The sequence below is a fragment of the Protomyctophum parallelum genome (assembly GCF_964188405.1).
Source record: "Protomyctophum parallelum genome assembly, chromosome: 17".
NCBI lineage: Eukaryota > Metazoa > Chordata > Actinopteri > Myctophiformes > Myctophidae > Protomyctophum > Protomyctophum parallelum.
Window position 1 is genome coordinate 33,160,229 of NC_139719.1, and position 27,573 is coordinate 33,187,801.

The 27,573-nt window shown below is 43.1% G+C and overlaps 1 protein-coding gene across 1 annotated transcript in view; it reads left to right on the forward strand.

Moving 5' to 3' along the window:
* LOC310875124 (myosin phosphatase Rho interacting protein) overlaps nt 1–27,573 on the forward strand; it is a 70,079-nt gene that overhangs the window by 10,276 nt on the left and 32,230 nt on the right. Inside the window, exon 4 of the mRNA XM_083788219.1 lies at nt 25,475–25,626. Coding sequence (XP_083644345.1) covers nt 25,475–25,626 — 152 coding nt within the window. The remainder of the gene's footprint in view (nt 1–25,474; nt 25,627–27,573) is intronic.

Here is a 27,573-nt window from a genome sequence, read left to right on the forward strand (position 1 = left end):
CATCCATACGCCAGTTCTATGTTCCTAAATGTTTGACTCCGCTAAATGTAATTTTTTTCTTAAATGAGAGGCAGGGAGAGGGAAACGGACTGCTTAGTGGAGGGAGGTCGGGAGGGAGGTCGGCATATCACGGAGCCTGTGCATTAAGAGACGAAGGAAATGTCCTCCCATCCTTGTCACTCGTCATCTTTTCATCTCCTTTCTGTATGGTGGATCAAAGGGAAGGGGGGGGGGTTGGGTCAGTAAAGGTCTGGAGCTGGAAATATCAAGAGGTCCTAAATATAGACTCTCAATTGCCACTCCAAGCCCACTTGAATAATTGTTTGCCATTGAATAAACAGTTGTACAATTCTAGCTGAATACATTCATTGTATACTTGGCCAGCATACAGGTGTATCTGCCTCAGGTCCTTTGGTAAAGAACACAATTGAAATTAACATTCAGTGTCAGACAGCCTTTATGTTTCTATCTTTTAAATATCACCACTATACTGCAGTCTGAAAATAGTGGAACAGGGCGGGTGTCAATACAGTTCAAACATATTTGGCCAAATAGACGGAAAATACATTTTCAGTTATGTCACCAATTTCATCCATTTTGGGGGAGAAAACCCATTATCAGCTTAAAATGTATAAAGTTTCAATTTGGCCAGATCATTTTTTCTCTCATCACTTCCAATTTCACTTGTTTATCCTGTATCTTGTACGAGTCCTCTCTCCTCATTGGATGAAATTGAGCTGGAGAGACGGGGAGAACAATACTATATAGTATATAATTATTCAAAAGAGATGCACATTGGGATGCACATTACACACATTCATGTGGAAATAAGGCAAATAAAAAAAGTATCGTTAATGTTGTCCTTTTATCAACCGGCCCCTGGCCCCTTGCCATTTTCATAATGTGGCCCATATGTTCAGCTATTCGAGTATCCCTGCCCTATGGCCTAGGCTTGTTTCCATTGTGGTCCTTTGTATAATAATCCCTGCCATATGGCCTAGGCTTGTTTCCATTGTGGTCCTTTGTATACGTAATAATCGCTATCGGCAGATGTGACCCTCACCCTGCATATAATCAGTGATCGTAATCGATCATAATTTCATAATCGTGCACCCCTACTATATAGCAATACCATGGAATTTGGAAAATAGCAATTTTACAGAAAATTACAGAAAAATACAAATTTCTTTGCACGCACGTACAGTATATATGTTTGTGTGTATATAAAATCACTTGCATTCCCTTTAAAATATTGTTTTGCTTCGTTTTCTGTGATAACATGCCTTGTTTCACAGAATTTGATTGCCAATGTATACGTGACTATTGTCACTAAATTGCTAATTAGAAGAAGGCAGGTTTCTGGGTGTCACAGTGGGGCCGTTTAGACCTCAAGCTCTAAATGTCAAACTCAGTTGATCAGCTGGTGCTGTCAGACACCTCAGGGCTATGCTGCTATCAGCCTGCTGCAACACCAAGCAGAACTTAATGCACAGCGCAAGCAGCTCACATACTGTATGACACAATACTCTGCTGTTGGTGCACATAGTCCTAGCTGTCAAAACCACAACGTTCTGCTGCTTTCTTAAAGGAGTAGTTCACCCCAAAAATATCTTATTTTCTATAATTCGATGACTCGAATGCGACATTCGTGCATTCAAGGTTTCATGAGGTGTGTAGAAATTAAGTCATTTTGTGTGTGTGTGTGTGTGTGTGTGTGTGTGTGTGTGTGTGTGTGTGTGTGTGTGTGGGGGACGGGGACGGGGACGGACTACTCCTTTAACCAAGAACTGGTTTCATGACATGAAACCAGTTTAGCTGTAAACTGCTAATGAATTCCATCTTAGTGGCAGGTACTGTACAAGGCCCAAAGACAAGAGTCTCATTTGAAATCTATGGCTGGTGTTCTGCAGACCTGTACCATGATTGCAGATACAAACACAAAACAAAAGCACAGTACGAATTTGTTTTATGCAAGAATTCTGGGACTCGGTTTCAAGTGATGTCTAACTATGTGATTATTTACCTTTCATTAGAAGTCGATACATTTGCAACAAAATGTAGAGTTCATAAGTGATATCTATCTATCTACTGTATAAAAAAGGATATTTGCGTAAATTGCGCATTACAATTTTGGATACACTTGAATTCATATACAGCAATAATAGTAACTGTCAATTCAGGACATGATGAGACTCATGTCCTGAACTGCACGAGGCATTACAGTATCACAGTGTTAATTTAAGTAAACAAATATCATAAAACACTGATTTAAGCGCAGCATTGCAACAAAAGATATGGCCTCAACTGAATATTGTCAACTCTGGGTGACATAGAGGAGCAAGAGCTCCTTCCACCAGCCCACATCAGAGACCCAATCCAACCAGAGCTCTCTGGGTTGGGTTTATGAGATGAGAAGGTGCCCCTGTGTTTTCCTCCCGGCATACTTTTATGGCTCTGGTGTCTTGGTTCTAACCAGACCCAGATGGGCTGCGGTTCCCAACCTGCAGGATGTGGCATGACTCTGTGGGGTGGGGTGGGGTTGTGGGGGTATAAGGGCCTGGGAGAGATCACGCTCCCTCGGAGCCGTCTTTTGGGGTTGCCCACTGATGGTACACACACACACACACACACACACACACACACACAGAATGAAGCCACCGCTATTATGGGCCTGCATAATTTGTACAGAAATTGTACTCCGCGTTATTTCGCTAGATGTTATGATCGCACCTTTTAAACCACTTTATACTTGGTGTCACTATTTTAGTGGACACAGAGTGTGTGTGTGTGTGTGTGTGTGTGTGTGTGTGTGTGTGTGTGTGTGTGTGTGTGTGTGTGTGTGTGTGTGTGTGTGTGTGTGTGTGTGTGTGTGTGTGTGTGTGTGTGTATTGTGATTATTGTCACCTGCAGTACGCGTTATGAATTAAATCAAATTATTGTTTTATAATAACTAGGCATATCATGGCTGATATGCCAGTGTGTGCTATATGACATTTTGTGGAACCAAAAATGGGATGGATGTTGAGGAGGAGGAGGGGTAATTGGAAAGTGGGAGATAGTGTAGGTGAGGTCAAAGTTGGAGATGGATACACAAATACATACTGTAGAATATGTGCTGCCAAACAAGGCTAATGCTTATTCTTAAAGTTTTTTTAATACCGTATATGTCAGGTAAAAAACTTGCTCGATTAATGTAAAATAATAATATTGCTAAGAAAATAATCAATAGTTGCAAATATCAATGTTTTCTAGTGTACCTACGGTACACACATTCTGCTCCCCAGAGGAGGCCAGCAGAAAGCTATTTCAGGCTTGTGTTGTCAAGGTAACACATTTCTGTCTCTTTGTCCACCAACGCTGGTCCACGGCGAGCATTACATGTGACATGGAGACATGTTCTCTCTTTTGTTTAGAGCTCTCTCTATCTCTCTCCCTCTCTCGCGGGGCTACAGGCTTCTATTCAGTGAATGCTCTGGAAAGCAAAGTACAGTAGTGTATGGGCCAAGGCTGTCTAGGCTCATTCATATGGTCGACAGCGGCAAGCCATTCTACAGTGGCAGTAGCGGAGAAAAGAAAAAACATCAAACACAGCACTGCAATGAATGAGAGCAAAACAGAATAGGTCAAAGAGTTTGAGTCCTTTTTTTAGTTTTTGTGCTGAGCTCTACAAGTTTGTGTGTGTTTGGTGCGCATGTGCGTGTACTGTATGTGTGCACTGTGCAGGGCACTCGTGGATTCCTGTGTGAATGAATACACCTGGGACTGAGAGCGCTTTGCTTTGTCAGGAACAGGTGTTGGGTGCTGCTTGGAGTAGCCCTGGGCGTTCAGACAGCAGCTCTAGTGTGGTTACTTCCAAGGGGGTTGGAGAGACAACTTGGCATCGCCGAGGAAAACATTACGATGATACTATCGATGATGAACTTGGCACTGAATTTACTTTTTCTTGGAAAGCATATTGCTGTATGTGGCATGTACATCTGTCTCCTGTGGTAGTTTGGTGTATATTATGAGGAAAAACATAGAAAGGCAAGCCCCCCCCCCCCCCCCCCTTTACACAAAGTCCATTATCACCGAGCAGTGAACGCAGGTATGTGGGTGTAAAGAGGACTCCTTCCGTCCCCACACAGATAACATGAGCGTGAGATACAAGGCTCAACACAGACTCTCTAATAACCACCTTGCTATGTGGTTCAAAATGGCAGCGGCAACACCTAGATCCCATCGACCCTGTTCTGACCCGACTAACAAACACACACCCACTCACACTTGGTTTCTTTCTTTCTCTCTCTCTCTCTCTCTCTCTCTCTCTCAAAACTAGTTCAGGAACACAGTTGCAACACCCACATTGATGACCCCTTATCATGTGACCCCTTATCATGTGAGCAACACCCAATTAACACCCATGGTTTTGCTGTATACGCTGAAATGGCTTTGTTTGGACTGGACGTGCCGTTTTCTCCGGCTCACAGTCTTTTGATACTGTATGCTGAGGTTAAGAATCTATGCAGAGGATGAGGGTGGCTCAATTGATTTAATAGTCCTAGTGAAATGTTGTTTTTCACTTCTTTTCCACTGTTGAGACTGTAGAGAGTAATGTTTATGAATGTTGGCCCACATCAGGTTTCTTTTTTCAGCGACAGCGCGGTATTCCTTGGCTGGGTCTTGGTCATGTGGCTTCTGTTTTGATACTGCTGTGATTGTGATTGATTTCTGGGTCCCAGTTAGTGTACTTTGTAAGCCGAAACTCTGCTCCAGTGTATGTTATTATGTGGCTGTGTGTATGCTAAAGAGGTATGATGGAGGTATTGTTGCTGTTTTTTTTGTCTGCCGATTTAGAAAAAAAAACGATGCAATTTCACAAGTATGATGTTATACCTGCAGGTGAGTGAGACTGTGCTGCATATCGAGTTGCAGGACACAAAAAGGAAATCAGCATGGCCCCCTTTTAGCCATGACGTGGCATGCAAGGAAGTATGTTATGATGTTTCTATAGACATGACATGAATAAAGCTACAATATGTACTTTTTGACTGTTGTCTGCTGCAGTGTGACTCCTGTGTTATCTTGTTCACATCTGTTGTTATTCCAGTAAGAACATGACATTCTGATGTTTCAACTGTTGAGGTCATTCTCGTTTCATCTAAGCACAATTCATTTCCTGTGTTTACTGGATTTCAAATAGTGGACCCCTTGCCCCATAACACCGTCCAAAAGCTGAGATACTTCTGAGAACAAAATCATTCCATCTTCTTCAGTTGGATGCATTCTTTTAACTTGAGCCACACATTGTAGATTGTCTCTCCCTGACATTTCTCATACATGAATATGACCTCGGCCAGCGATTGCCCTCAGACTTACTCTCTGCTCCTCTGAAACATAAAATCAAAGGCTATTTTTAACCAGTTTCGAAGGCCTTTTGTCTCTGAGTCGGTACAGCAACGGGGAGGCCTTTCTAGTGGATTGGGGGGCTGTTTTTGCTGTGTTGTTGCCTCGGGCGCTCTGTGGTGGGACAAACTGGAAGCTGACTCCCCCTTCAATTAGGGCTGCTCGCAGGCGAACTCCAGTCTACCACAGCCAGCCATGGGAAAGAGTAGAGGGGAGAGGGCTGGAGGGAGGCCTGGGACAACAGAATGATAACGAGGCACTAATACCCTAGAGTTGGGGGTTTGAGTCACAATTAACCCAATTATTTTCCTGCATGTATGCATTATTACTATTTATAGTTTGCTTAAAGGACCTATAGCATACAATTCAACTTTTTCACTTTGTTTACAATGTCCACCATTGTTGATTTAAATTTTCCAAGTTGGAAAGCCTGGTTTTATCTAGCATCAGTATTATAATGACTCAAATATTAAATAATCTGCATTTCAGCACCCCCACCACCTCAGGACATTGTGGTATTTGCAGCTAGAACTTCTTTCTAAGTCCAGAAAGGACTGGTTATATCAGAATGGTGATTGAAGCTAAAACCATTAGAAATAATTTTGAGGGATATAGACATTAGACAATATGATATTAAATATTAAAACCGTTTTAAAATGCATGTTATTTCTGCTTTAAAACTACTTTAGTCAAGGCTGATGGATTGTGTCTCTTTTGTTTTTAAGTGTTATTGTGACAAAAAGGCTTCTGGAAGTAACAGAAGTTGTTGACTGATGGTCCGATGTGGATAGATGTAGACGGAAAAGGACTTGGAAGATTGAGAAAAGGGATGGAGAGGCAAAAAGGAGGACTGGATGTTGAATGACGACTCCCCTGGTATTGATAGACGGAGTAAGCCGCCCCAAGCAGTTCACTGTGGTCATTTACAGAGCAAGGATTGCGGCCGCGGGAGAGGCTTGTTTTGGTTTTGGGGCTAGATAGGGTGCGTGAGAGTAATTTTTAACCCCTGCCCCCCCACCCAACCCCCCGGGTTCCAGTAGGAACTGATCTGCTGGAATGTAAACAGCCGAGGATTACAGTGGGGTCACTGTTCCCGTCGCACAAAGCCGCAAAAACCCTGGGAATGGCCATACTCAGCCTCTAATCGTCAGGAACTACTACTACTACTACACTGTAACCACCTCTCAAACCTACACCTATCTGTAGCAAGAAACTCAAATCACTCTCCCAGGTTGTGGTTATATTTTGCACCTTTTCACATTCCCTTTTCCATTAGTTTGAAAGTCTACTGTTCTCATACAGTATACCATCTTATTGCACTGTGCGGGTAAAACAAAAAAAACAAGGTACTTCCAGCTTCCCTGCGTTGGCTGATCTGAGTGCGTGGGAGGGTTTGTAGGGTTCGATCATACTTGCAAGATATGGGGGAGCCATAACTTTGGTTGCTTTGAATGCCAGCATCAGAGTTTTGTATTCTGTGCGGGCAGCGACCGGGAGCCAATGGAGGGAGCGGAGAAGGGGGGAGACGTGTGAGAATTTTGGCTGGTTGAAGACCAAGCAAGCTGCAGCATTTTGGATCAGTTGGAGAGGCTTATTTATGTGCACATGCCGGTAGGCCAGTAAGGCGGGAGTTACAATAGTCAAGTTTTGACATTGTCTGGATTAGGAGTTGGGCTGAGTCCTGGGTGAGGAACGGTCTAATTCGTTGTATGTTATAGAGTGTAAACGTACAGGATCGAGTGACAGCTGTGATGTGTGTTTTGAACGAGAGCTGACTGTCCAGGACAACAGCAAGGTTCCTGGCTGTTGGGCATACTCTATGAAACCAAGGGCATACCCTATGAAAGCTGCCATTACATGAACATGTAAAGGACTTTAGGAAGGTAAGGGACCTTGTATCTTCTTATTCCTTGGGGAGGGGGGACTGAAGTCCAACTGACTGTGTTGTTCCCTTGCCCAACGCTGCAACGCAGTATACACTGTATCACACTACAAGTACAGTATACACTGTATCACACTACAAGCATTATGGCTAGCTGAAAGCTGAAATGTATATGATGTACAGTAGAAATGTATTAAAGCTGAAGGAAAAAGAGATTATGGGCATATAATAATGACATCAGGGGTCTCCAAATATGGGCATAAAAGGGACATAGACAGACGGGTACAATGAGCACTCTGACAAATGCCCCGACACTATAATTCAGAGATATATTGGTCGGATAGGTGGAGCAACATACTGTAGTAGAAAGAGCATAAATAACTACATAATGCTGAAAGTGGCGGAATTTAGAAGAAGACTAAATAAATAATTATTTAAAAAGTGTGTGCTTGCTGGAGCGAGCCCAAAATTACTTTTGGGGGAAAAGTAACATTATTACTTTTATCAGCGAGGAGTTTCCACTGGGAGGGCAGGGCATGGTGTGGTGGAAAATGCTATTGATCCTGGTTCCACTCCTTGCTGAACAGAGGAAACAAGCAACCTGTAGGTCGGAGTTGCTACAGTAATGCAGTAACAAAGATGGCCCTGCCCTGTTGCCTTCCCACTCACTCATATATCACACACCATACCAATATTATTTTAGTTTGAGCACCCAACCAAGCCATAGGAACCGCATATAAATGGAACCCCAGTCTCCACGTTTTTTACACCTTAAGGGGGGGGGGGTCAAACATGGGCCAAAGTGTTGAAAGATGCAAAAAGTGTGAAAATAGATGATCCTTATAGATCTGCTATTTTCCCAATATGTATCGGAGGAACAGAGTGAAACAAAATGTAATGCCTCAACTCCTAGTGCTTGTCAGAGTGGGGGGTCCCTAGTTCAAATATGATCATTTTGGGATGTCACGGCCTGAAAAGGTTTGAGAACCACTGCCATACTGTAGATGTGAGTAAGACACACCATGAGCATGAGCTCGGTATGAATGGTGCAATCAGGACAGCACATAACACACCTACATGAGTATGCATATGATATAGTGTTCGCTTGTGAAATATGGAAACATGCCTACATGAAGGCATTGGGTTCATTATGTAGAAATCTTTTATTTGCACATTAGCGGTGAAAGAAATGTCATATCCTGCCATTTGTGGTTTTCTGTGTCAGAGAAACTATGTACTGAATAAAATCTGTGATAAATCACACAAGTAAAATAGCAGATTGCTATTCTGCATTCTTATTGTGGACCTACAAATCAAATGCAATTTGTCTCTTGCATTACTTGGACATTAGTGCCAGGCTGTCCACTTCTCCAATGGAGACTACATGCTTCTTTATGAATAGGCACAAGTTTAATCTTAATCAAGTCAAAAAATTATATTTTTTTTGTGGAAAATGGGCTGGGTGGTACAGTTTATCTCCATGACCACTTCCTGTGTCTATTTCGAACCTGATTTGATCTATACTTTCTAGTTTCTGCCCTGGCTTCAGTCAACACAGTCATCCCGGATATGGCCAAGATAAAGATCTTATCTCCCTCACCCGTTCACTGTTTGGATACTTTCATCACTTCAGTCAAAGCAAACCCTGCCCACTGCCCAGCCCTGTGCCAAGTATGAGCTCTACACTTTACACCTCGTGTGATTAGCTACTGGGCTGTTTGCTAAATGACAACTGTAGGGATGTCCCCATCAAGTTTTTTGCTCCCGATCTGATTCCGAGCGGTATCGGCAGATACTCAAAGTTTTGTATCTGCCGATACTGACTTTCCCGATCCGATATTTATATTTTTATAGAACACTTTATGCCATATCATAGTACAATATCCAAAATCACACACAATATCAAGTTTAATATCATGATATGGATATAATATTGGGGATGTCCTGATTTATTATTATTTTTGCTCCAAATCCGATTCCGATCATTTGAAAATGATGTGATTGGCCCCGATTTCTGTGATTGGATCAGCACAACCCTATCCTTAACAGTTACAGGACTGTCTAGGCCTGTTTTAGTCTGGTGGATCTGTCAAACTACAAAGGTTGGAGTTTTAAATGGTTTTTTTTCCCCGGCTTTCGCCTTTATTTTATATTATTGTATAGACAGTAGGCTGACAGGAAATGGGGGAGAGAGATGGGTGAGTGACATATAGTAAAGGCCGTCGGGATCGGGAGTCGAACCCACGGCACACTGCCAGACTCTGACTACCGGCCAAGGTGCCTGGACCGCTGAGCCACGGCCCAGGCCCAGGTTGGAGTTGAGTCTTTTTCACCCCTCTCCATACCATCCATGGAATGTCGAACCTGTGGCCAAAAGGCTTAATAAGTCTAAACATATTGGCTTCCAAATTACTGTCCCCAAAACACCATTGTTTTCCAGTGTACTAATTTGCGGACAGTTCCAAGTTCCAAACGTTTTCCGCTTTCTCCTTTAACAGTAGCATTTGCTATGGACCAAAGATGTCTTGCTGATAGTTCAGTATGCCAAGGGTGGGCTCTTGAGTTTGCTAAAATACAAAAAATTAAAACATTTATTCAATGTTGACAGCGAGTTCCTATTGACGTAGGTGGGACACAAATGGAAATGGTTCCTCCCCTTCATAGTCCCACACAGCACTGCTCCAATCTGGTGCTCGCTGCTCTGTGTATTACTGGACAGAATCACTCAGCGCGGGACACTTGGTCTCTCAGCACCTCCAGTAAATGGGCCACCATTTCACTCACAGGATAAGGAGAATAGTTTCTCACGAGCTGCCACTGCCCCATTCGCTGGAGATTCAGATCTCTGGTGGTTTTTTAAATCTGTGAATTAGTTTGCCGTTTGGGACAGGAGTTCTTGGTGTCAGTCTGTTGTTGCCTCATGATGAGAATTCTATAACATATTCTTTTTTTATTTCATTATTCACAGTTTTGTGCCGTCATTTTCTCATTCTTTTGAATGATTTCAATCTATTCATCTTGCTGTCTCTATAGCTTTGGCTAAATGTAGTCCACTCTTTCTGGTTTGGTCCTCACTTAAATTTTTCCCATCACTCACTCTGACTGCCTTTGCCATCCTCTTCCTCCTTCAACCCCCATTCTTCCCTGCTCTGTCGTTCTTGTATCTCCGTCTTCCATCTTTCACTCCACCTCTTTCTCTTGTCTCTTTATTTCAGTCTCTCTCTCTCTCTGTTGCTCTCGCCAATAAATCATTTGTGTTGGCGAGGGCAGGCAGTGGTATTGTTTAGCATGCACGCACGCATGCACGCGCGCACACACACCCACACACACACCTTGCCTATAAAGCAAGACATGGCCTGACTGACTCGCTCAGTTTGGTCCAAACACTGGACCAGGACACCGACAAAAGAGTTCATTTGAAGCCTCAGGGTGAAGGGTTTAGCCAACTCTGAAACAAGTGCTAATAAAATCAAACACTGAGGGAGGGGTTGGCTGCACAGAACATGGGACGTGTTTTTGTGTGTGTGTGTGTGTGTGTGTGACTAGGGTGAGGGGCATTTAAAGGCATTTTTTCCTTTCAGATGTCCTGTAGTAGCTTGAGTGAGAGACAGACAACAGTTTCATGAAGCAGCATCTGTGTGTGGCTCTGTAGTCAGACCCAAGGCTGCCAGTGCCCTGCTGAGCTGTTACTGTCTCTAGTTTAGCTTCTTTTAACACGCTATGCCAAGAGTCTCTTTTGTAGAGATATTTATTTCAAGCGCCACCTTAACAAGTATCGTAGGATTCTGGCTCTCATGACTGTAACTGTATGTGTTGCCTGTAGGATGAGGGGCTGTGAAGATCAGCTTGTTAGCCATTGCAGTAAGATATCTTGCCTGGCTGTAACTTGGCCCAGTTTATAGTTTATACGGTCGTGTGATGGTCCGCACCCAGTACAGCTGCAGCCGACGGTCTTTAAGAGCTGCGACAGGTGCAGATGTAGCCCATTTGTTGACCTTTCAACCCCATCACCTCGCCTTAACGATCTGCCTATCCAGCCACCTGTCAAGGCCTGGCCTGTGCAGCTGAGATATTATTAGGATAACATGGAAATAAAGAGCTGGATCTAGAGACGATTCCTTGTCTTCCATGTCAAATGGAAATACTGGCTATATCACAGAAGGCATAAACTGAGAACTGAGTACAGTATATGTGCAGGATTTGATGACACATTGTGTAGAACACAGACAGGCACTCCATAGCATTGGAACCAGCTGTTCATCTACTATGCTGTGCATGTACTGTGTTGTTAGTAGAAATTAAGCTAGAATTAAGTTTTTTTTTCTTCAGATATGCCTGGGCCTGATTACATCTACAGTACCATAGTGTGTGCTTGTAAAAGCCTCACAACCTGCAGTGTAAGTACATTGGCCAGCATTTCATTGTTGTTGGGTGAGCTACTTGCTCTTTAATAACCCACTCCAGCTTCCTCAGGACTCCTTAGGTCCAAACTTCTCACTGCCAGCAGCCTTGACTGGCCCACCTCCAGCTCTAGCACCTAATCAGCTTAGAGCTCCCGTACCCTCTCTCTGTGCTTTTTGTTTTTTTCTCTGCAGAAACAGAAAGCAACAAAGTCCTCACTGAACATTTCTGTAATTTTCTTGAAATGTTCACTATTGTGTGCGCGCGTGTGCTTGTGTGTGGGGGGGATACATCTCCTAACATGTACCGTCTGTACAAAGTCACAAACATATGCATCACATTAGGACAATTCTATTTAACTATCAATATTTAATATCAATGGTCTTTTGTCAGGTGTGTGCTGTGAGAACAAACAAAGAGGTAGGAGAGCACACCAATAGTGGGGAGGTGCTGACCACGGGAGACAGAACTTGTAAAGGAAGGAGAGGTCGCACAGCTCATAGTCATGATGCGAATTTTTATTTATTTAAAGATCAACGTTTCGGCAAGCAATAAGCCTTCTTCAGGGTATGAGGCGTGCTGTGAACAAAAAGTGTAACTCAGCCTTTTTTCAGCCATACGTCACATTACCAAATGTAACAAGATGAGCAAGGTAATGTTTTTTACAAGGAACACTGACAAATTATACTGTGGGAAATGCACAGGTTAAAAAACTTGAATGTAAAACTGTCCCATACTGTTGGTGGGACGATCGAGCTGCGTATAAAATTCTACCCAGGGCCCGCACTTTGGACACCCCTGGTCTATGGGGTCTAACAACAACATTGATAGATGTTGTGTTCAAGTAAATTTTGTTTGGAATTTGTAACGCCACTGATGGTGGCTAATACAAAACGACCACCCTACTGTATGTTTCTCATACTGTGAGAAGTATGAGAGTCCCTCTCCAAAAATAAATGTCTGTGTTCAGCCATGACATCTGCCATGTTTTCTAGAAACCTGGAAGAAGAATCGAGACAGAGACGATTGTACATCTAAAAGATGGTGAAGTCTTGAGGCACATGAACCAGAGTAATAGATGTTTGGATTCGTTAAAATCAATAGGTTCTCGCGGTCAAATAAAACCTTACTGCATGAGATAAATATTGTTTTGTTGTTGTTTGCTTATGACAATGCATTATATAATACACAATAGAAACAACTTTCCCATCTTGGTATCTCACATTGACTGGTACTATGTCTTGAATTACAGTACTTGGAACAGTACAGCTAGCTACAGTAGCACATGACCTGTAGAATAGAATATTGGGAATGCTGCTTGATACCTCAATTCTGTAAGAGAAACCCTCCCCCATATTCACTTCTCTGCCTTGCCCTTGTGGGCTAACTTGTGTCTGCTTGCAGTTGCAAGGTCTTGGCGAATTTGCAGCCTTTATCAAAGTAATTTGAAGCCTGGCTATGGCTCGTAATTGGTTCATGCATATCATGAAAGGACCAGAAATAATCACGTGAGAACATATACCACAACCAACACTGTTTAAATGCCTGATTGATTGCTTGTTGTTTAACAATTTTGGAGAGGTGCTCACTTTGTACTGTGGCAGCAACATCACAATAAAGAAAATTCCCATTCACCTTGGCCCGCTTTCCAAAGTGCTGCGTCAGAGATCAACATGGGACACTGCAGTGATCCATGCCCTGCTTGTGTGTGTATGTGTGTGTGCGCATGCTTGCGCACTGAAGTAGTTGTGGGTTGCTGAAGGAGTTGACACATCTTGAAGAACTTTAAGGTTGATAAATGTGTGTTGTACATTGTGGTGCAGTGCACAGGGCAGGATATACAGTTGAGATCATAGTTATACTTTGATAGATTGCAATTATTTTTTATTAATGACTGGTCCTCGCTGTTGATTGAAACTAAAGGCGTTGTGTGGCCGTTGACAGACTATTTTTTCTTTACTTTTTCTTTTTTTTACAGAGTAAAGCTCTGCCATCCTAGGGTTTTATATCACCAGTTCCTTGCCGTCACTATAGAAACAGGGTCAATGGCCTTGACCTACGTAGGCATCCAATAAACTCATTCATTGTTTTCCTTTTGTTATTTTATGTTCTCTGTCCTTTTCTTTTCACTCACTCACCCATGCTCAGTGGCATTTTGGTGTACATTTAATGTATTTTCTCAAATTTCTCTTCATTTAAACACTTGATAGTTGAGGGTATGGGATTGGCTCAAAGAATCAACAGGGTAGAGGAGAAGAATAAGACCGACGCAGATTATGTTTTTAACAAACGTAATGCGGCAGAGAAGAAACTGAGTTCACTCTAGTCAAAATATTGATGAATTGATACTGACCAAATTAGTATCTTTCCAACCAAATAAGGTTGCCTGCTTATATGATGGCCAATTTTGATATCCCCAACTAATCAAGAGAAGAAATGAAACTTTGTGGAGGGCACATGGAGGAAGAACCCAGAGCATTACAGACGGCAGGGAAAGATATGAAAGCAGTGAAAGTGAAGGAGACGTGGTGTGACAAGTCTGGGCAAACAAACACACTCCACTCAGACGTTACCAGTAGTCTGTCCAACGATGACACCATGCCATCCACCCAAGCACCTGTTTCTGCAGCCTGCCTGTCTGCACTCTAACCCTAACCCCACCCACACACACCCACACACACGTCTCTACGCACACCAATACCGCAGTGGATGAAATCCCCTGTAGGTACAACCTCATCCCATACTTGGAAAAGCAAAGCAACAGCTACCGGCCTTGGGATAGAATTATATTCTACCGTTAACCCCGCTCGAGAGAATGCTTCATCCTCCAACTCACCCTCGTCTTCCTCCTCCTCCTCAGCAGCCTGAGCTTTGTGCCCGAGCAGCAGGCCTCGCAGTGTATAACATTAAAGCCACCCACGCTTCTCGCTGTCAAGAGAGTGGCGTTTTGTTGGTGTGAAATGAGAACGCCGCTCTCTTCTATACCTCATCTGATTCTGAGCCGCCGTCCACAGGCCTGTCTTAAGTTAAAATACCTGATACAAACTAGTGGAAACACTGACTGTGGCTTTTTCTGCAGACATTCTTGAGCGCATCATCATAAAAATAAGTGGGAGTGTCAGTCATCATAGCATAAACAAGCGCTATAGCAATTAATCTATATTTTATATCTATCTCCGGGTAGTGAGGCCCTTAACACAGTGACGGCAGCATTTGGCTGAACATCCTGAACACATTCCTCTGTGTGTGAGAGAGAGCCTGGAAGGATGAACTTGCCCTGACAGATATCAACCATATGGCCTGGTAGCTTCGTGTGCCTGTCTGTACTAAAAGCACAGATAAGGGGATTAGAGTTGGTATTGAGAAACATGGTGAGTAATAATGATATGCTCGTGTTTCGGTATCCAGTCACATTACGATAGTAAGGTTGATCGCATTAGTAGCGATTATCAGTCGGTCGTTGCTAATACTGGGTTTATTTACTGTATGTGTGTTGAGTTGTCTTTTATGGTGGACTCCTGTGTATTTACTTGCACAAGCAGAGCGCGCAAGTAATAATTTCGCCCCGGGCTGTGTGCACCGTGCCAGCCAACCCGCCACTTGATGCGTATGTAAATAAAACAGCAAATTTGTGCCTGGTTTGCTGGGACCAGATTACATAAATGACCATATGTCTTACGTCATCATTTAGAGTCATAAGTCATTACGTATACTATATACATACTATATACATAATCAGTAAAATAAAATAGCAAATTGTGCCTGATTTGCTGGGACCAGAGTACATGGTGTGTATATGTATGACTAGCTCTCAATGATGACCTAAGAAATATGGTCATTTATGTAATCTGGTCCCAGCAAACCAGGCACAAATCTGCTGTTTTATTTGCATACGCATCAAGTGGCGGATTGGCACGGTTCTTGGCGCAAAGTAACCACAGTATACCGCTAATCAACTTACAACTACATACTCTATATAGTATATGTATAACTGCTCTCAATGATGACGTAAGTAATACAACATGTTTCTGGGGTGTATAAAAGTAACGATAGTGTAAAAAAGTTAACCATAAAGCTTAACGTTAGTGTAGTGTGCAAAAACTAAGTATATATCTAAGTATATATAAGTATATATGCAAAAACTAAGTTAAAGTTATATTATAGAAAGAGAAGATATATATACTTTCAGAGGGGACCACTGACCTAAGGATAAGAGATCTGTATATACTTGACTTTAATCCTAAAAAGATCAAAGTGGATAAGAATGTAGAGAGAAATGATACGATTACGACAATCCCCTCTAGAAAATCCAACTATACAGAAGATAATTCAATTACCATTAAATAATTCATAAAAAATTGGATTGTTGAACGTGAGAGGTTATCTAACACATTTAGAAGACTAGAATTTTGCGGCCGCTTTGCGGCCGCTCATCCCAGAGTTACATTGCCGTGCATTATGGGAAGAAGGAAATTGCGGGAGTTGACTCCACATGTAGTAACGTATGGGTTATTAGTTATTATTATGTGTCCTTATTAGTGTAGTGTAGTGTAGTCAACACGTTATGGCTCATACACACTGCCCGGTATTTGCTCCGATTATGCTGTCGGGGAGCATTTTTGGCGCTGGCCGACAAAACCGCTGATCTGACGTTAAGCGGTGGCCAAAAGGTAGATCAGGATCTACCAGTATAGATCACAAAGGCTTTGCAGGTAGACCACATGACATGGCCCTAAAAAAATATATAATTTTAATATAAAAAAATATTTTTGCATCTGCCGCTTGAGATGACCGGAGATGACTTGATTGATTGACATAAAAAAGGGCCTGTCAGCTCAAACACACAATGCAATACTTGTTGTTGCGTACAATCATCAGTAGCAAAGTCAAATACCAAAAATAAAAACCCTACCATTTCCATTTCCCCCCCTCTATTTCCCATTCCATGTGCGTTTGTCTTATAGTTGCTCTGGCCTCTGTACTACTGCCACCTACCGTCCATTTATTGTATTACACAGTGGGTGAAAGAAACACACCCCTTAAGACTAAACCCCACCCATCAGAGGTGTGGCGTCCAGAGGTACCTTTGACATGACATTGTGTGTGTGTGTGTGTGTGTGTGTGTGTGTGTGTGTGTGTGTGTGTGTGTGTGTGTGTGTGTGTGTGTGTGTGTGTGTGTGTGTGTGTGTGTGTGTCGATGTGCAGGGCGTTGCTGAAAATGAGCACCTGTGCTCAGCTACTTCCCTGGGTAAATAAAGAATAAAAAAATGAAAGGTACCTTTCAAAACCTATAGAAGTCAGCCTGGTACAGACGAACGGGACACCACTGTATGTAGCCTATGAAAGGCTCCTACATATCATCCCATTTTCAGCAATGGGATGATAGTTTTATTTGGTGGGTATATGAGCTGGTCGTTTTGAAAGTAGCTCTGAAGTAAAAAAAAAAGTGTGGGCAGCCCTGGTATAGATGATTATATATATATATTCATTCCGTGGGTAAATCCCTGTAGGCTACCCACATATTGGTAGCCTATATTAGCCCAATATTGGCGTTACGCATTTCACTGTTTCACTGTCACATGTTGTGTGCGCACGTGCGCGTGCGGAGAAAGACAGTTATTTAATGAAACTGAAGATTATAACGTCCTGTCTCGCTGCCGCCAGCCTGCACGGCTATTCGTGTGTGTGTGTGTGTGTGTGTGTGTGTGTGTGTGTGTGTGTGTGTGTGTGTGTGTGTGTGTGTGTGTGTGTGTGTGTGTGTGTGTGTGTGTGTGTGTGTGTGTGTGTGTGTGTGTGTGTGTGTGTGTGTGTGTGTGTGTGTGTGTGTGTGTGTGTGTGTGTGTGTGTGTGTGTGTGTGTGTGTGTGTGTGCGCGGCGAGAGAGAGATCGTGGCTTCCAGGCGTGTGTGTGCAATCAAAAGTACTCGACAGTATGGCTGGCAGTCGAAATGGCGAATTCGAACGGTGTAATTGTAATAGTTTGGCACAAACCAACTGCTGTCAAAGAACAATGTTGATGTAACTAAGAGATAAAACCATGGTTGTGTGCCACATAAAGGTTCCATATGGACATGGGGCTACACTACACCAACGTTTAACGTTAGCTTCCATGCTAGGCTTGATAGCTGGCGTCGACATTAAATAATATGTTGGTATATATCCTCTGAAGCAAATAGTTACACCTAATAATTAGACATTTCAAACGTTCCTTCACAGAGATACTGAGATTCCACAGTTTACAGCAGTCGAAAATACTTGCGCACTAGTTGGCCATTTATGGCCTACTAGTGTGCAACAAGCAAGTATGCACTCAACAGAGTGCAGTTCTAGTTGTGTCTGCGTTAATGTGTTGTATTTGTGTGCACGTGTGTAGGCTATATGGATTATATATGCATTTGATTCTCCTCTGGAGCAAAAGACAGAGGATGACCCTCTGGCACCATGGGACGTTCCCTGTGTAGTTGGAAGCTCTCTCTAGTAATAATAATAATAAATTATATTTATATAGCACCTTTCATACATAAATGCTGCCCAAAGTGCTTTACAGAGCAGAACAAAAATAATAAAAACAAACGAGAACATTAAAACAGGCAGGCAGTTAAAACAATCGGCCAATAGCAAAGAGCATAAAACGGTGTCAAATCAGTACAAAAATAAGAACAGAGATTTCTAAAGGCAAGAGTGAAGAGATTAGTTTTAAGCTGTGTCTTACAAATGTCTATAAAGGGTGCCTGTCTGAGCTGTAGTGGCAGTTTACCCGTTGTTGGCCCATAGAAGCAGAAGGCTGCCTCACCATATTTCTTAGTAGCCACCTTTTTTTTTTAGGGAGTTCGAGTAGGCCAGCAGTGGAGGACCTGAGGGGGCGGTTAGGGACATATCTAGGCAAACAATCATGGAGATAAGAAGGTGCAAGCGCTCTAGCGTGTGTTTACCCCTGTTGTCATAAGTCGCTAAGGAAAGATTCATTATATCATTGGCACTATCAATAACATGCGGAAGAACTTGGACCCCAGAACAGACCTGATACTAGTCCATATTCATGAGTCAGGATGACCAGCGCCAGGTTGTCAACAATACTCCTTTTGCTCTCCATCTCTCTTTGTGATCAGTTCCAAATAGTTTTGAACAGAACTTGATGGATTGGAAGCTACACATGGATTTCATCAGAAAGACCAGATCTCTGCCCTCCTCAAGAGAGGTCTGGCGTTAGTAAGCACCATAGATAATACCGTTGCTGCCATATTTTAACTTTTTTCGTAAATTAACGCCGTACTCAATCATACTACAGTGTGACACAAAAGCATCAAAATAGCAGACAAGATTTGAGGTTGTAGATCTGCTACTTTTGCATTGACTGCTGAAAACTGTTTTGGACATAATGAGGTTTCCACCCCACAGAGACAATATTATTTTACCACCCTCATCCAGATAATAGGATAACAAAGCATGAGTTCATGCCGTGTGATGTTTGTCACTGCACAGAACTGTACGGTAAGCAAGCAGACGCTTGTCATGAAACGGTAAACAAGCAGACGCTTGTCATGAAATGGAAAGTGTTAGCAATCAGAATGCAGGTGTTCATAAATTATGTTGCAGTTAGAAAGCAGCTGTTCATAAATTATTAACACCTGCTTTTTGATTGCAAACACATTGCGCTTGTTATGAATTGTTATGAATAATGAATCATCATTAAACAGCACAATGAGCAGTAGGTGGCAGAATCCTAATTCATGACAGTTAAATAAGTTACAAATTATTTTCAACTGATATTGCTGTCTGGAAGAGACAAAGAATAAATCAGTGAGTATGGAAAATGATTCACCTCAGTCAAACTGAAGTTGATCAAAAGTAGAACCTGCTGGTTGGTGTACTAATCAATAGCACTATAAAATGTAACACAAGGCCATGACATTCCCCTGTGTCCTTCTTGATTGTCAAGTTAATTTACACTACACAAAGTGAAGTTACACTACACGCCTGTTTTTTGTGTCCAGAACATCACGTCAGTGTAAAAAAAAAAACAGAGTTCAAGGCAGAGGAGTAGAATTTGCTTTGCAACCACCAAAGTCAAATCTCATCTGAGGGTCAGCCAAAGGAAGCAAATATTTTTCCTGCGTGTCATTAGTGGCAGAATGGGATGTTTTTCTAAGCCACGGAGCAGTTAGAGGTGAATTACTGTGGGCACGTAGGCTTGTTTGTGGGGCGCTTTCTAATGACCTATGTCCTAATCAGTGGACAATCCATTTCTAATGAACACATTCAAATCAGGGCTCTGTAACACATCTGGTCAGAGAATACAAGCTCATTTTGATTAATTAATGTATTCATTTTAGTTTTTATATCACCTGCACAAATTACTCTTACTTTCACTTTGCATCATTATTCTATTAGAGTGCAAATAAACAGGACATAAAAACCACATGACTGTCCTGTAAATTATTAAGTACCGGTAGTAGTAGTAGGGTTGTGTCACTGCACCCTCCGTTGCCTGGCCACTCAGCTCTTTTTATTTCCTTTACCACTTCAGTTCATTATGACTGCTTTATTGGTAGAAGGGTTGCCATTATCCTATCACAGGTGCTGTGAGACAAAACAAAAAAACACAGCTGCTGGCGCAGGAAAGAAAAAGAACACCTGCATCCACACTGCAGACTTTATACACCAGACCAGTGCCACAAAGTCCTCCTCTAATTCGTTACCCTGTCACTCATCTTCTTGAGACTCTACTTCTCAAGTTCTCCCATTGAGTCGGCGTTCATACTATTGTCTGAGCGACTTGAGAGACAAGAAATTGTTTACACTGGCTTCATAATTTCCATGAATTGCTCACAAAAGGCTGCTTGTTTGTGCCCTCTTGTCTCTCTTGTGTCTCCAAAATCTTGGGTCATTTCCTCGTGGAAGGGTAAAAGGGGAGTGGCGGCTGACAATCCCACATTGTGTGTGCACTGGTCCTGCTCCACAAAGGCAGCATTGTGGTGTGTGACGGACGTCCCAGAGAGGGAGGCCAGGCTTAGGCTAAGTGACAGAGAGGTGTATAGGGTTTTGGGTAGTGGTGTTGGGGGTCTGGGAGGTGTTGCACCAAGCCTGGGAGTGTGCGCGCGATTTCTGCATGCGGAACTACGGCGCACATACACTGTAGGCTACTGTATACCCATACAGTCTGTACAGAATGTACTGTAAGCACCCAATCTTCACTCTTTCACAGGACTGTGACAGCATTATGAAAGGTGTTCTACCCCCGCCCTATCTGAGGTGTTATCAGTCTGATGTATTTGTGTGTGTCTGCAGAAGCCCATGCTCCGATGGACTTAAGCTGCTTGTACAGCCATTCCCAGAATCTAATATTTTGTTGTTGACCCTCTGCCCAAGGACATTTGTGTCTGTCTGTCTGTCTGTCTGTCTGTCTGTCTGTCTGTCTGTCTGTTGTCTTATTGGTTCGTTTACATACTGTAGATGGCAGAGTGTCCCACTGTCAAAGTCCTAAACATCTGGGGCCACCGAAAGCAGCGGTTGGAGTGGTTTTAGGCACGTACCACATAGGCTCTGATGCCTGACAGCGAGTTCTGGTCAGTCAGTGTATCAAATAAATACAAACTAAAGCAATGAATAAGCGGCCTGGAGATCGAGAGGTAATGAAACGATACACACACTAGCTGTGGACAGGCTAACACTCAAGCACACTAAAGGTGACAGAGGAAACTTAATGTCCAGACCAGTCAAACTACTTAACACTCTCATATTGCAACAGACTAGCATTTTTTATCTGCCGACGAAAGATTATTTTCCACCATGCAAATTGCAGAAAGCGCTGGTTTGCAGTGTTGCCAGGTCTGCTTATTATAAACGACTTTGGGCTAGTTGTCCTGTAACATAGCTTAATATTCATAGTTGCCCGTTGCTTTATAGTTTGGGCTTTATAGTGTAGTTGCTCATTTTAAAATAGCTGATGTAATAGGGCTCAAGTAGTGAAACGTGTTGCTTCTTTTGGATTTGTTTTCATAGACCTGGTCGCTTGTTTCACTCACAGAATCTGGCAACACACCGCTTCGCACCAAAACAAACAAAGATAGCATTATTTTCGCTAGTCTTGCCTTGGAGTTGATTTGGAGACTGGAGTTGATTGATTAGTATTACATATATTAATTGAGAGTTGATATTGAGAATATGGTATCTAGTTCACACACTACACCAGTAGTCAGCCCTGACACATGACGAGCAGACTAGAAGTCCACTCTACAGTGGAGTAATTTACCCCCCTCATCACTACAACATGGATAGCGTCGCTCCCGACATCGGCAACTGACCGGACATGTTCGGTTCTTCATCAACGGGTTCCGACACGTCAATAAGGCGCTAGAGACGGCAAGCGACGGGAGCTTCTCGTCGGGGAGTCTCCTGGGGACAGTATCGCGACTGGAGACAGCCGATCGTCGGGGCAGTGTGGGCCTGGCTTATGACAGACGGGAGTGAAAACAAACATTGGCCTAAACCGTTCGAGCCTGGTGGAGATAAATAACATAACCTTCAAAGAGATTATGAAATCTGGGATGTCTGTTGTTCCCAGAGCGATGAGCAGTGTAAACACATGGTCAAGCAGGCAAAATGGCTTTGGGTGAAACCCGACATATAACGGCTCATGAAATGTAAGCCACGGGGCGGGGGCAGTGTCTTGAGTGTACAGGGTTTGATGAGGGTCCAGGTAGGGCCGGGCCTTAATTTCCGGGCCTTGAGAACTCTAGTTTTCACCGGCTGCCGGGCTAATCAGACTAATAACTTTAGGGCAGGCCCGTCTAGAGTTTAAATGGACAGGTATCAGTCAAAAAGGGGGACAACAGAGACAGCGCCTGTTTCACCTGACAAATATGACTGTCATAATTTCTTATTTTAAATATCCTCACCAACAATCTAGCTGCAGGTGCTTTGGAGTAATACGAAATCAAGTTCTGCACACTGCTCTTGTTAATATTCACACCAAGGTTCTCATCCAGCAGCAGGATGTGCCTTTAAAAAGTGTGTTGCTTTACAAGAGCAATGTGCAGGTTTTTTGGTCAAATTTCTACTGCCCATGACCACTTTCTCTTGCCCCCTCACAGCCTCTCCATTTCCTTCCCCTGTCCCTCCAGCTCTCTCCGTGCCTGAGACTGACACGGCTCTCAGGGCAAGCTGACACCGGCCTGTTCAATCTGAACCAGGCCTCAGCTGTCCCGCTGTCTGTCTGTTTGTCTGCCCATCTGTCTGCCAGGCCCAGCTGTTGCCCTGACCTCTCACCTCCGTGTCAGGTGCTCTGCCACACCCTGAAAGGGGTTTAAGGCCACAGGCATTATTATGGATGTCAAATTATAATGGGACATGAATGACACCACTCCTTCTCTTGCCTGGTACTCGACTAAGCTGGCTGAGGAATTTATTATATGCCATGTTTTTGATGTTACAGTATGTGCGACATGAGAAGCACAGTAGAAAAAGGTTCCATGGTTGCTCAGGCTCTGTTTAAAGCTGCAGTCAGTAAGATTCGTACTCTATCTGGGATTAGAATCCGGGGCTCCACACCTGCATTTGAGACACATTTTCTTCGACTGAGCAAAAATGGAACACCTACTTGGGCTAAACAGGGGACATATTGCACTTTGAGCTTCAGGCAGTACTACTTGTCAACCAATAGTGGTCATACCTGACCACACAGTCTATATTTGGATGTAGACCACTTCCAACCACGAGTTATATTGTATTAAGTTATACACAACAAAGGTTTCAGATAGCAGCTTTAGTCTCTTATCTGGTCTGTTATAGTCTTCGCTCATCATGGTCCAATCTTTTTCTCTGTAAACGTTATGCATATTAGCTACCATTCCCTTTGATCTAAACCTTTTGTTTGACAGCGTGATCCATCGCTGCTGCATGGGCCATGTTAAACGAAGGGCGAATTAAGCTTATGAAAGTTCCTCCATTTTAGTGGCAGCAACAGGGTAAATGTGGCCTCTCAACCACCCTTTGGGTGGGATTACCGCAAACTGTTAACCATTGACTTCTTTTTCCACATCAAGGACCATCCATAGGCTTAAATTGTTCCGTGACTGACAGGCTATGGTTAAGCCTCACATGTTAGGCAGCCAGATTTCTTCAATCACTCGCTAACTTGAACCTGATGCCTTTTAATTTCATCCCCTACTACTCCATCTCTTACTGTATTCAGATTGTCCGATGAGTGTGATTTATTATCCGTGGGTCCTTGTTACTGATGGCTCGAGACCTCTGTGGCATTTTGGTGCCTGTAATTCTACCCATATTTTTAGCACGGAGAAGGTAGGAAGCAAAGGTTGTTCAAACAGCTGCCCGTGCCCAGCGCACGGGCAGCTTGCGTACTCGTGTTACTCTATTGAGCAAATATAAATCCTTCAATGAACATGAGCTTATCAGGGGCTTCTCCCATTGCTGGACTAAGTCATTCAGAGGTCAGACTAAGCAGAAGTCAGATTATTCAGGTGATAACGTGCACAGAATATCTTTCTGCTTTGGACATGGTGTCTTTACAAGTGGTCAAAATGTCACGCAAGCATTCGACTGGCACGTGCAAATAAGAGAAATGACTGGTTCAGCAGAGATTCATTGAGCCATTCTATGAAATGCACGACAAATAGATCATATCTTTCCTGAGTCGAGCCAACAAGCCTCCATTGATTGTAAATGAGCTGTGTCCACATTGCACAAAGCCATTGTGTATTTACATAAACTTGCATGTAAAGTCCTGACTCGGTGTACACAGGCAAGTATTATTCAGTCAGTCCAGCGGTTCGGGTTATTTATGGATGATTGATGGCTGTCTTTGTAGTCGTAGCATAGTTGGCTTCTCACCTCTCAGAGAGATATCACACAAGATTAAAATTAACACACACTTCCTGTACGGGCACTGTACTAGGATCACAGCCAATATGATGTCCTGCACTTCGTATTGATTGATTGCTTGTAATGTTATGCCTGATTTATACTTGGTTGCACATTGCGCGTCACGCATCTAAAATAGCCGATCTACTACGCTCGTAGATCCGCTATTTTTTGTGAGTGGCCCCAGCATGCAACTAAGTATCAATCAGGCTTTAGTCAACTAATAAAGCAGAGTGATCTATAAGAAGTAAGAAAGAAGTCCATAAGAAAGCTCCCAAAATGAATGTAAACAGGTAAACACTATTGATAAAGAGAGTGATCTTTACAATAGTTGATTAATGATCAACAGTACTGTTGCAATGCTTGCAAACAAACTTAACCCATCAAAACCGGGAAGGCATCTGTGTCATTTTAGCATTTTGCATTGGCTATTCAGAAATAGCAGATATACAAGCTCACAGCATGACACTGTGCTGCGAGCTTGTACATCTACTATAAAATATATATATATATTAAGATCTTGAAAGTATGATAACTACTGACATTTGTAGAATCAGGTCTTAACCCCATTTAAGCAAATCTTTGAATATACTCTTTCACAGGAGACGTTTTTAACTCAAATATTTGCTTCTGGGGGGTCCCTGGAACAACATATTTTCAGATGGGGGTCGGCGACCAATTACATATAATTTTGGGGGTCCTTGACATGAAATAGTTTTAAAGCCACTGACATAGAAAAATAGGGTTTTCAGCAAACTGTCATGATATAGAAGACATTTGTAGAATCTGGGTCTCAATGGATTAATGCAGTAATGGATTACAACATTTTCCTCCCAAATAACCAGCGCTGATTGTTGACACAGGAAGAGAATGAAATACCTCACCCTACATGAACACTTTGGTCCATCTCTCTCCTGTTCTGCAGCCCAGCACGCTACCCCAGGGCACCATCAACATGAACCTATGTTCTGACGTCGTCAATGGAGAGTCCAGGACAGGCCAGAAGACCTCGCTGTGCATCCTGACCCCCGACAAAGAGCACTTCATACGGGCAGAATGCAAAGAAATCATCAATGGGTAAGCAGCGATAATGACGCTGAATCTCTTGATCTCCCTTTTTGTAATCCAAAAGCTCTTTGAAGTATTTGACACTTTTGTAACACAGTGGGTTTAAAACTTGTTGTCCAAGGCACACCACTGGCCAAGTGAAAATCTAAAGGCACACCAGTGTGCTTGGCCGATTGAGAACCTTTTTTTCTTCTTTTTTTTTAAATACCGTATAGTGTATACATATTTTCAAGTAATTCAAGGTAGTCAGGGGAGGAGGGGAGAGGGGGAGACTGATGCCATCACTGCCCCCTGCTGTCTCTTCTGGGTGGTACTCCCCAAAGTGCTGTAATCCACCCTGCAATGACAGTGCACATTCTTCCACTGGTCCCTTTCCGAGCCTCTCTTTGACTGGGCCTAACTCTACCCCTCTCTGTCACTGGAAAACATTAGACACTACACTGTGTACCAAAATGACAGACCATTACATACACTCTCAGAGTTAAATTAACACTCAGGATGTTGCAGTGGATACGACACAATAATGGATACGCTGCTGATTGTATGCGTATACACAGACCGTGTGTGTACCTATCCTGTCCAGTGCTTTAACCTGAGCACCGTAATAAGTGGGGTGTAATCCAGCATTTCATCTGCAAGCTCCACTCTATAAATTCTCAATTCTGCACTGCGCTGCCATCCCTGGTTCGTACAGTATTCGTACATTTTTATACAGCTATTCATAGCCAAGTCCCTCTGAATCACACAGCCCCCGCTCTATTAAGCCACATGCTCTGTGAACGTGGCTCTATGCTTACTTTCCCTCTCCCCCGCACCCTTGGTACCCATTCCCTGGTTCTGTGCCATGTAGCAAGCGTGTTGCTGTGGCAGAGGATGTCACCGTCTGACGGAAGCATGGCCACACCGACAAACACCCAGCTTAAAAGATTCTTTTCAGTTTTTGTAACACCCCCATCACCACCACCGCTGCCTCCTTCCTCGTTTGTGGTTAAGCCTTTCACTCTCTCTCCTCACTTGCTCTTGCCCCCCTCTTGCCCCCCTGCAGTGGAGAATTGGTAATCACACGCAGTGAAATGCTGAAAACGGGCTCCAGCACTCTTAACTACTGCAGAGGGAGATTATACGCAATAGCCGTAAAAGCCGCAATTAATGCCCTTTCAGTGACTCCCACATAAATTCAGCTTGCCCTTAAATATTTGGCGTGTATGAAGCTCAATTGACCACAAAAATGACTGTGGTTTCATAACCCAGTTGGGGAACCAATTTTAGATGACCCCCCCCCCCCCCCCTCATATTCTTTGTCTGCAAGTCTGTAAGAATAATACTGTATTCTCCAGTTGGCAAACAACTTGGCAAACAATAGTCTGACCTAATGTGCTGTGTTTACAATCAGCAACGACACCACCACTGGTACAGTACCACCACTGCACTCTCCAGGTCAATGAACCAGAACATGGGTTTACTGTAATCATATCCTTAAACTGAGATTATATTTCTTTTGGATTGATGTTGAAATGCAACCAGGCTGGTTGCGTTCACAAAGGCATGCCGCATTCGTACGTTTGTGGCCATGTCAGATAGAGGTCTGCAGCCGGGTGTTGAGTGTCACGGTACAGAAGCGCTGAATGGGCTTTCACACTCCTCACAAAGCAGCTGGGACAATGGTGGAATATTTGATACGCCTCAAGTTTTCCGCACCACACGCATTGACTTAATTGGTTCAATTTGGTTCTGGTGATGCCACCATTTCTGTGTCATGTTAATAGTAGTGATTAGTCCTTCTCACTTTCAAACAGGCAAGCATGTATTGTATGTATATATTGTCCAGTTGTGAGCCCTCAGATTTTGTTTTAACCTTGAACTATTGTATTACTTTGAGCTGTTGATGGGTTGGGACTGGGAGCATCTCAGGACCTACTGTGCTTATGCCAAGTGCATAACACAAATTCCAGGTAG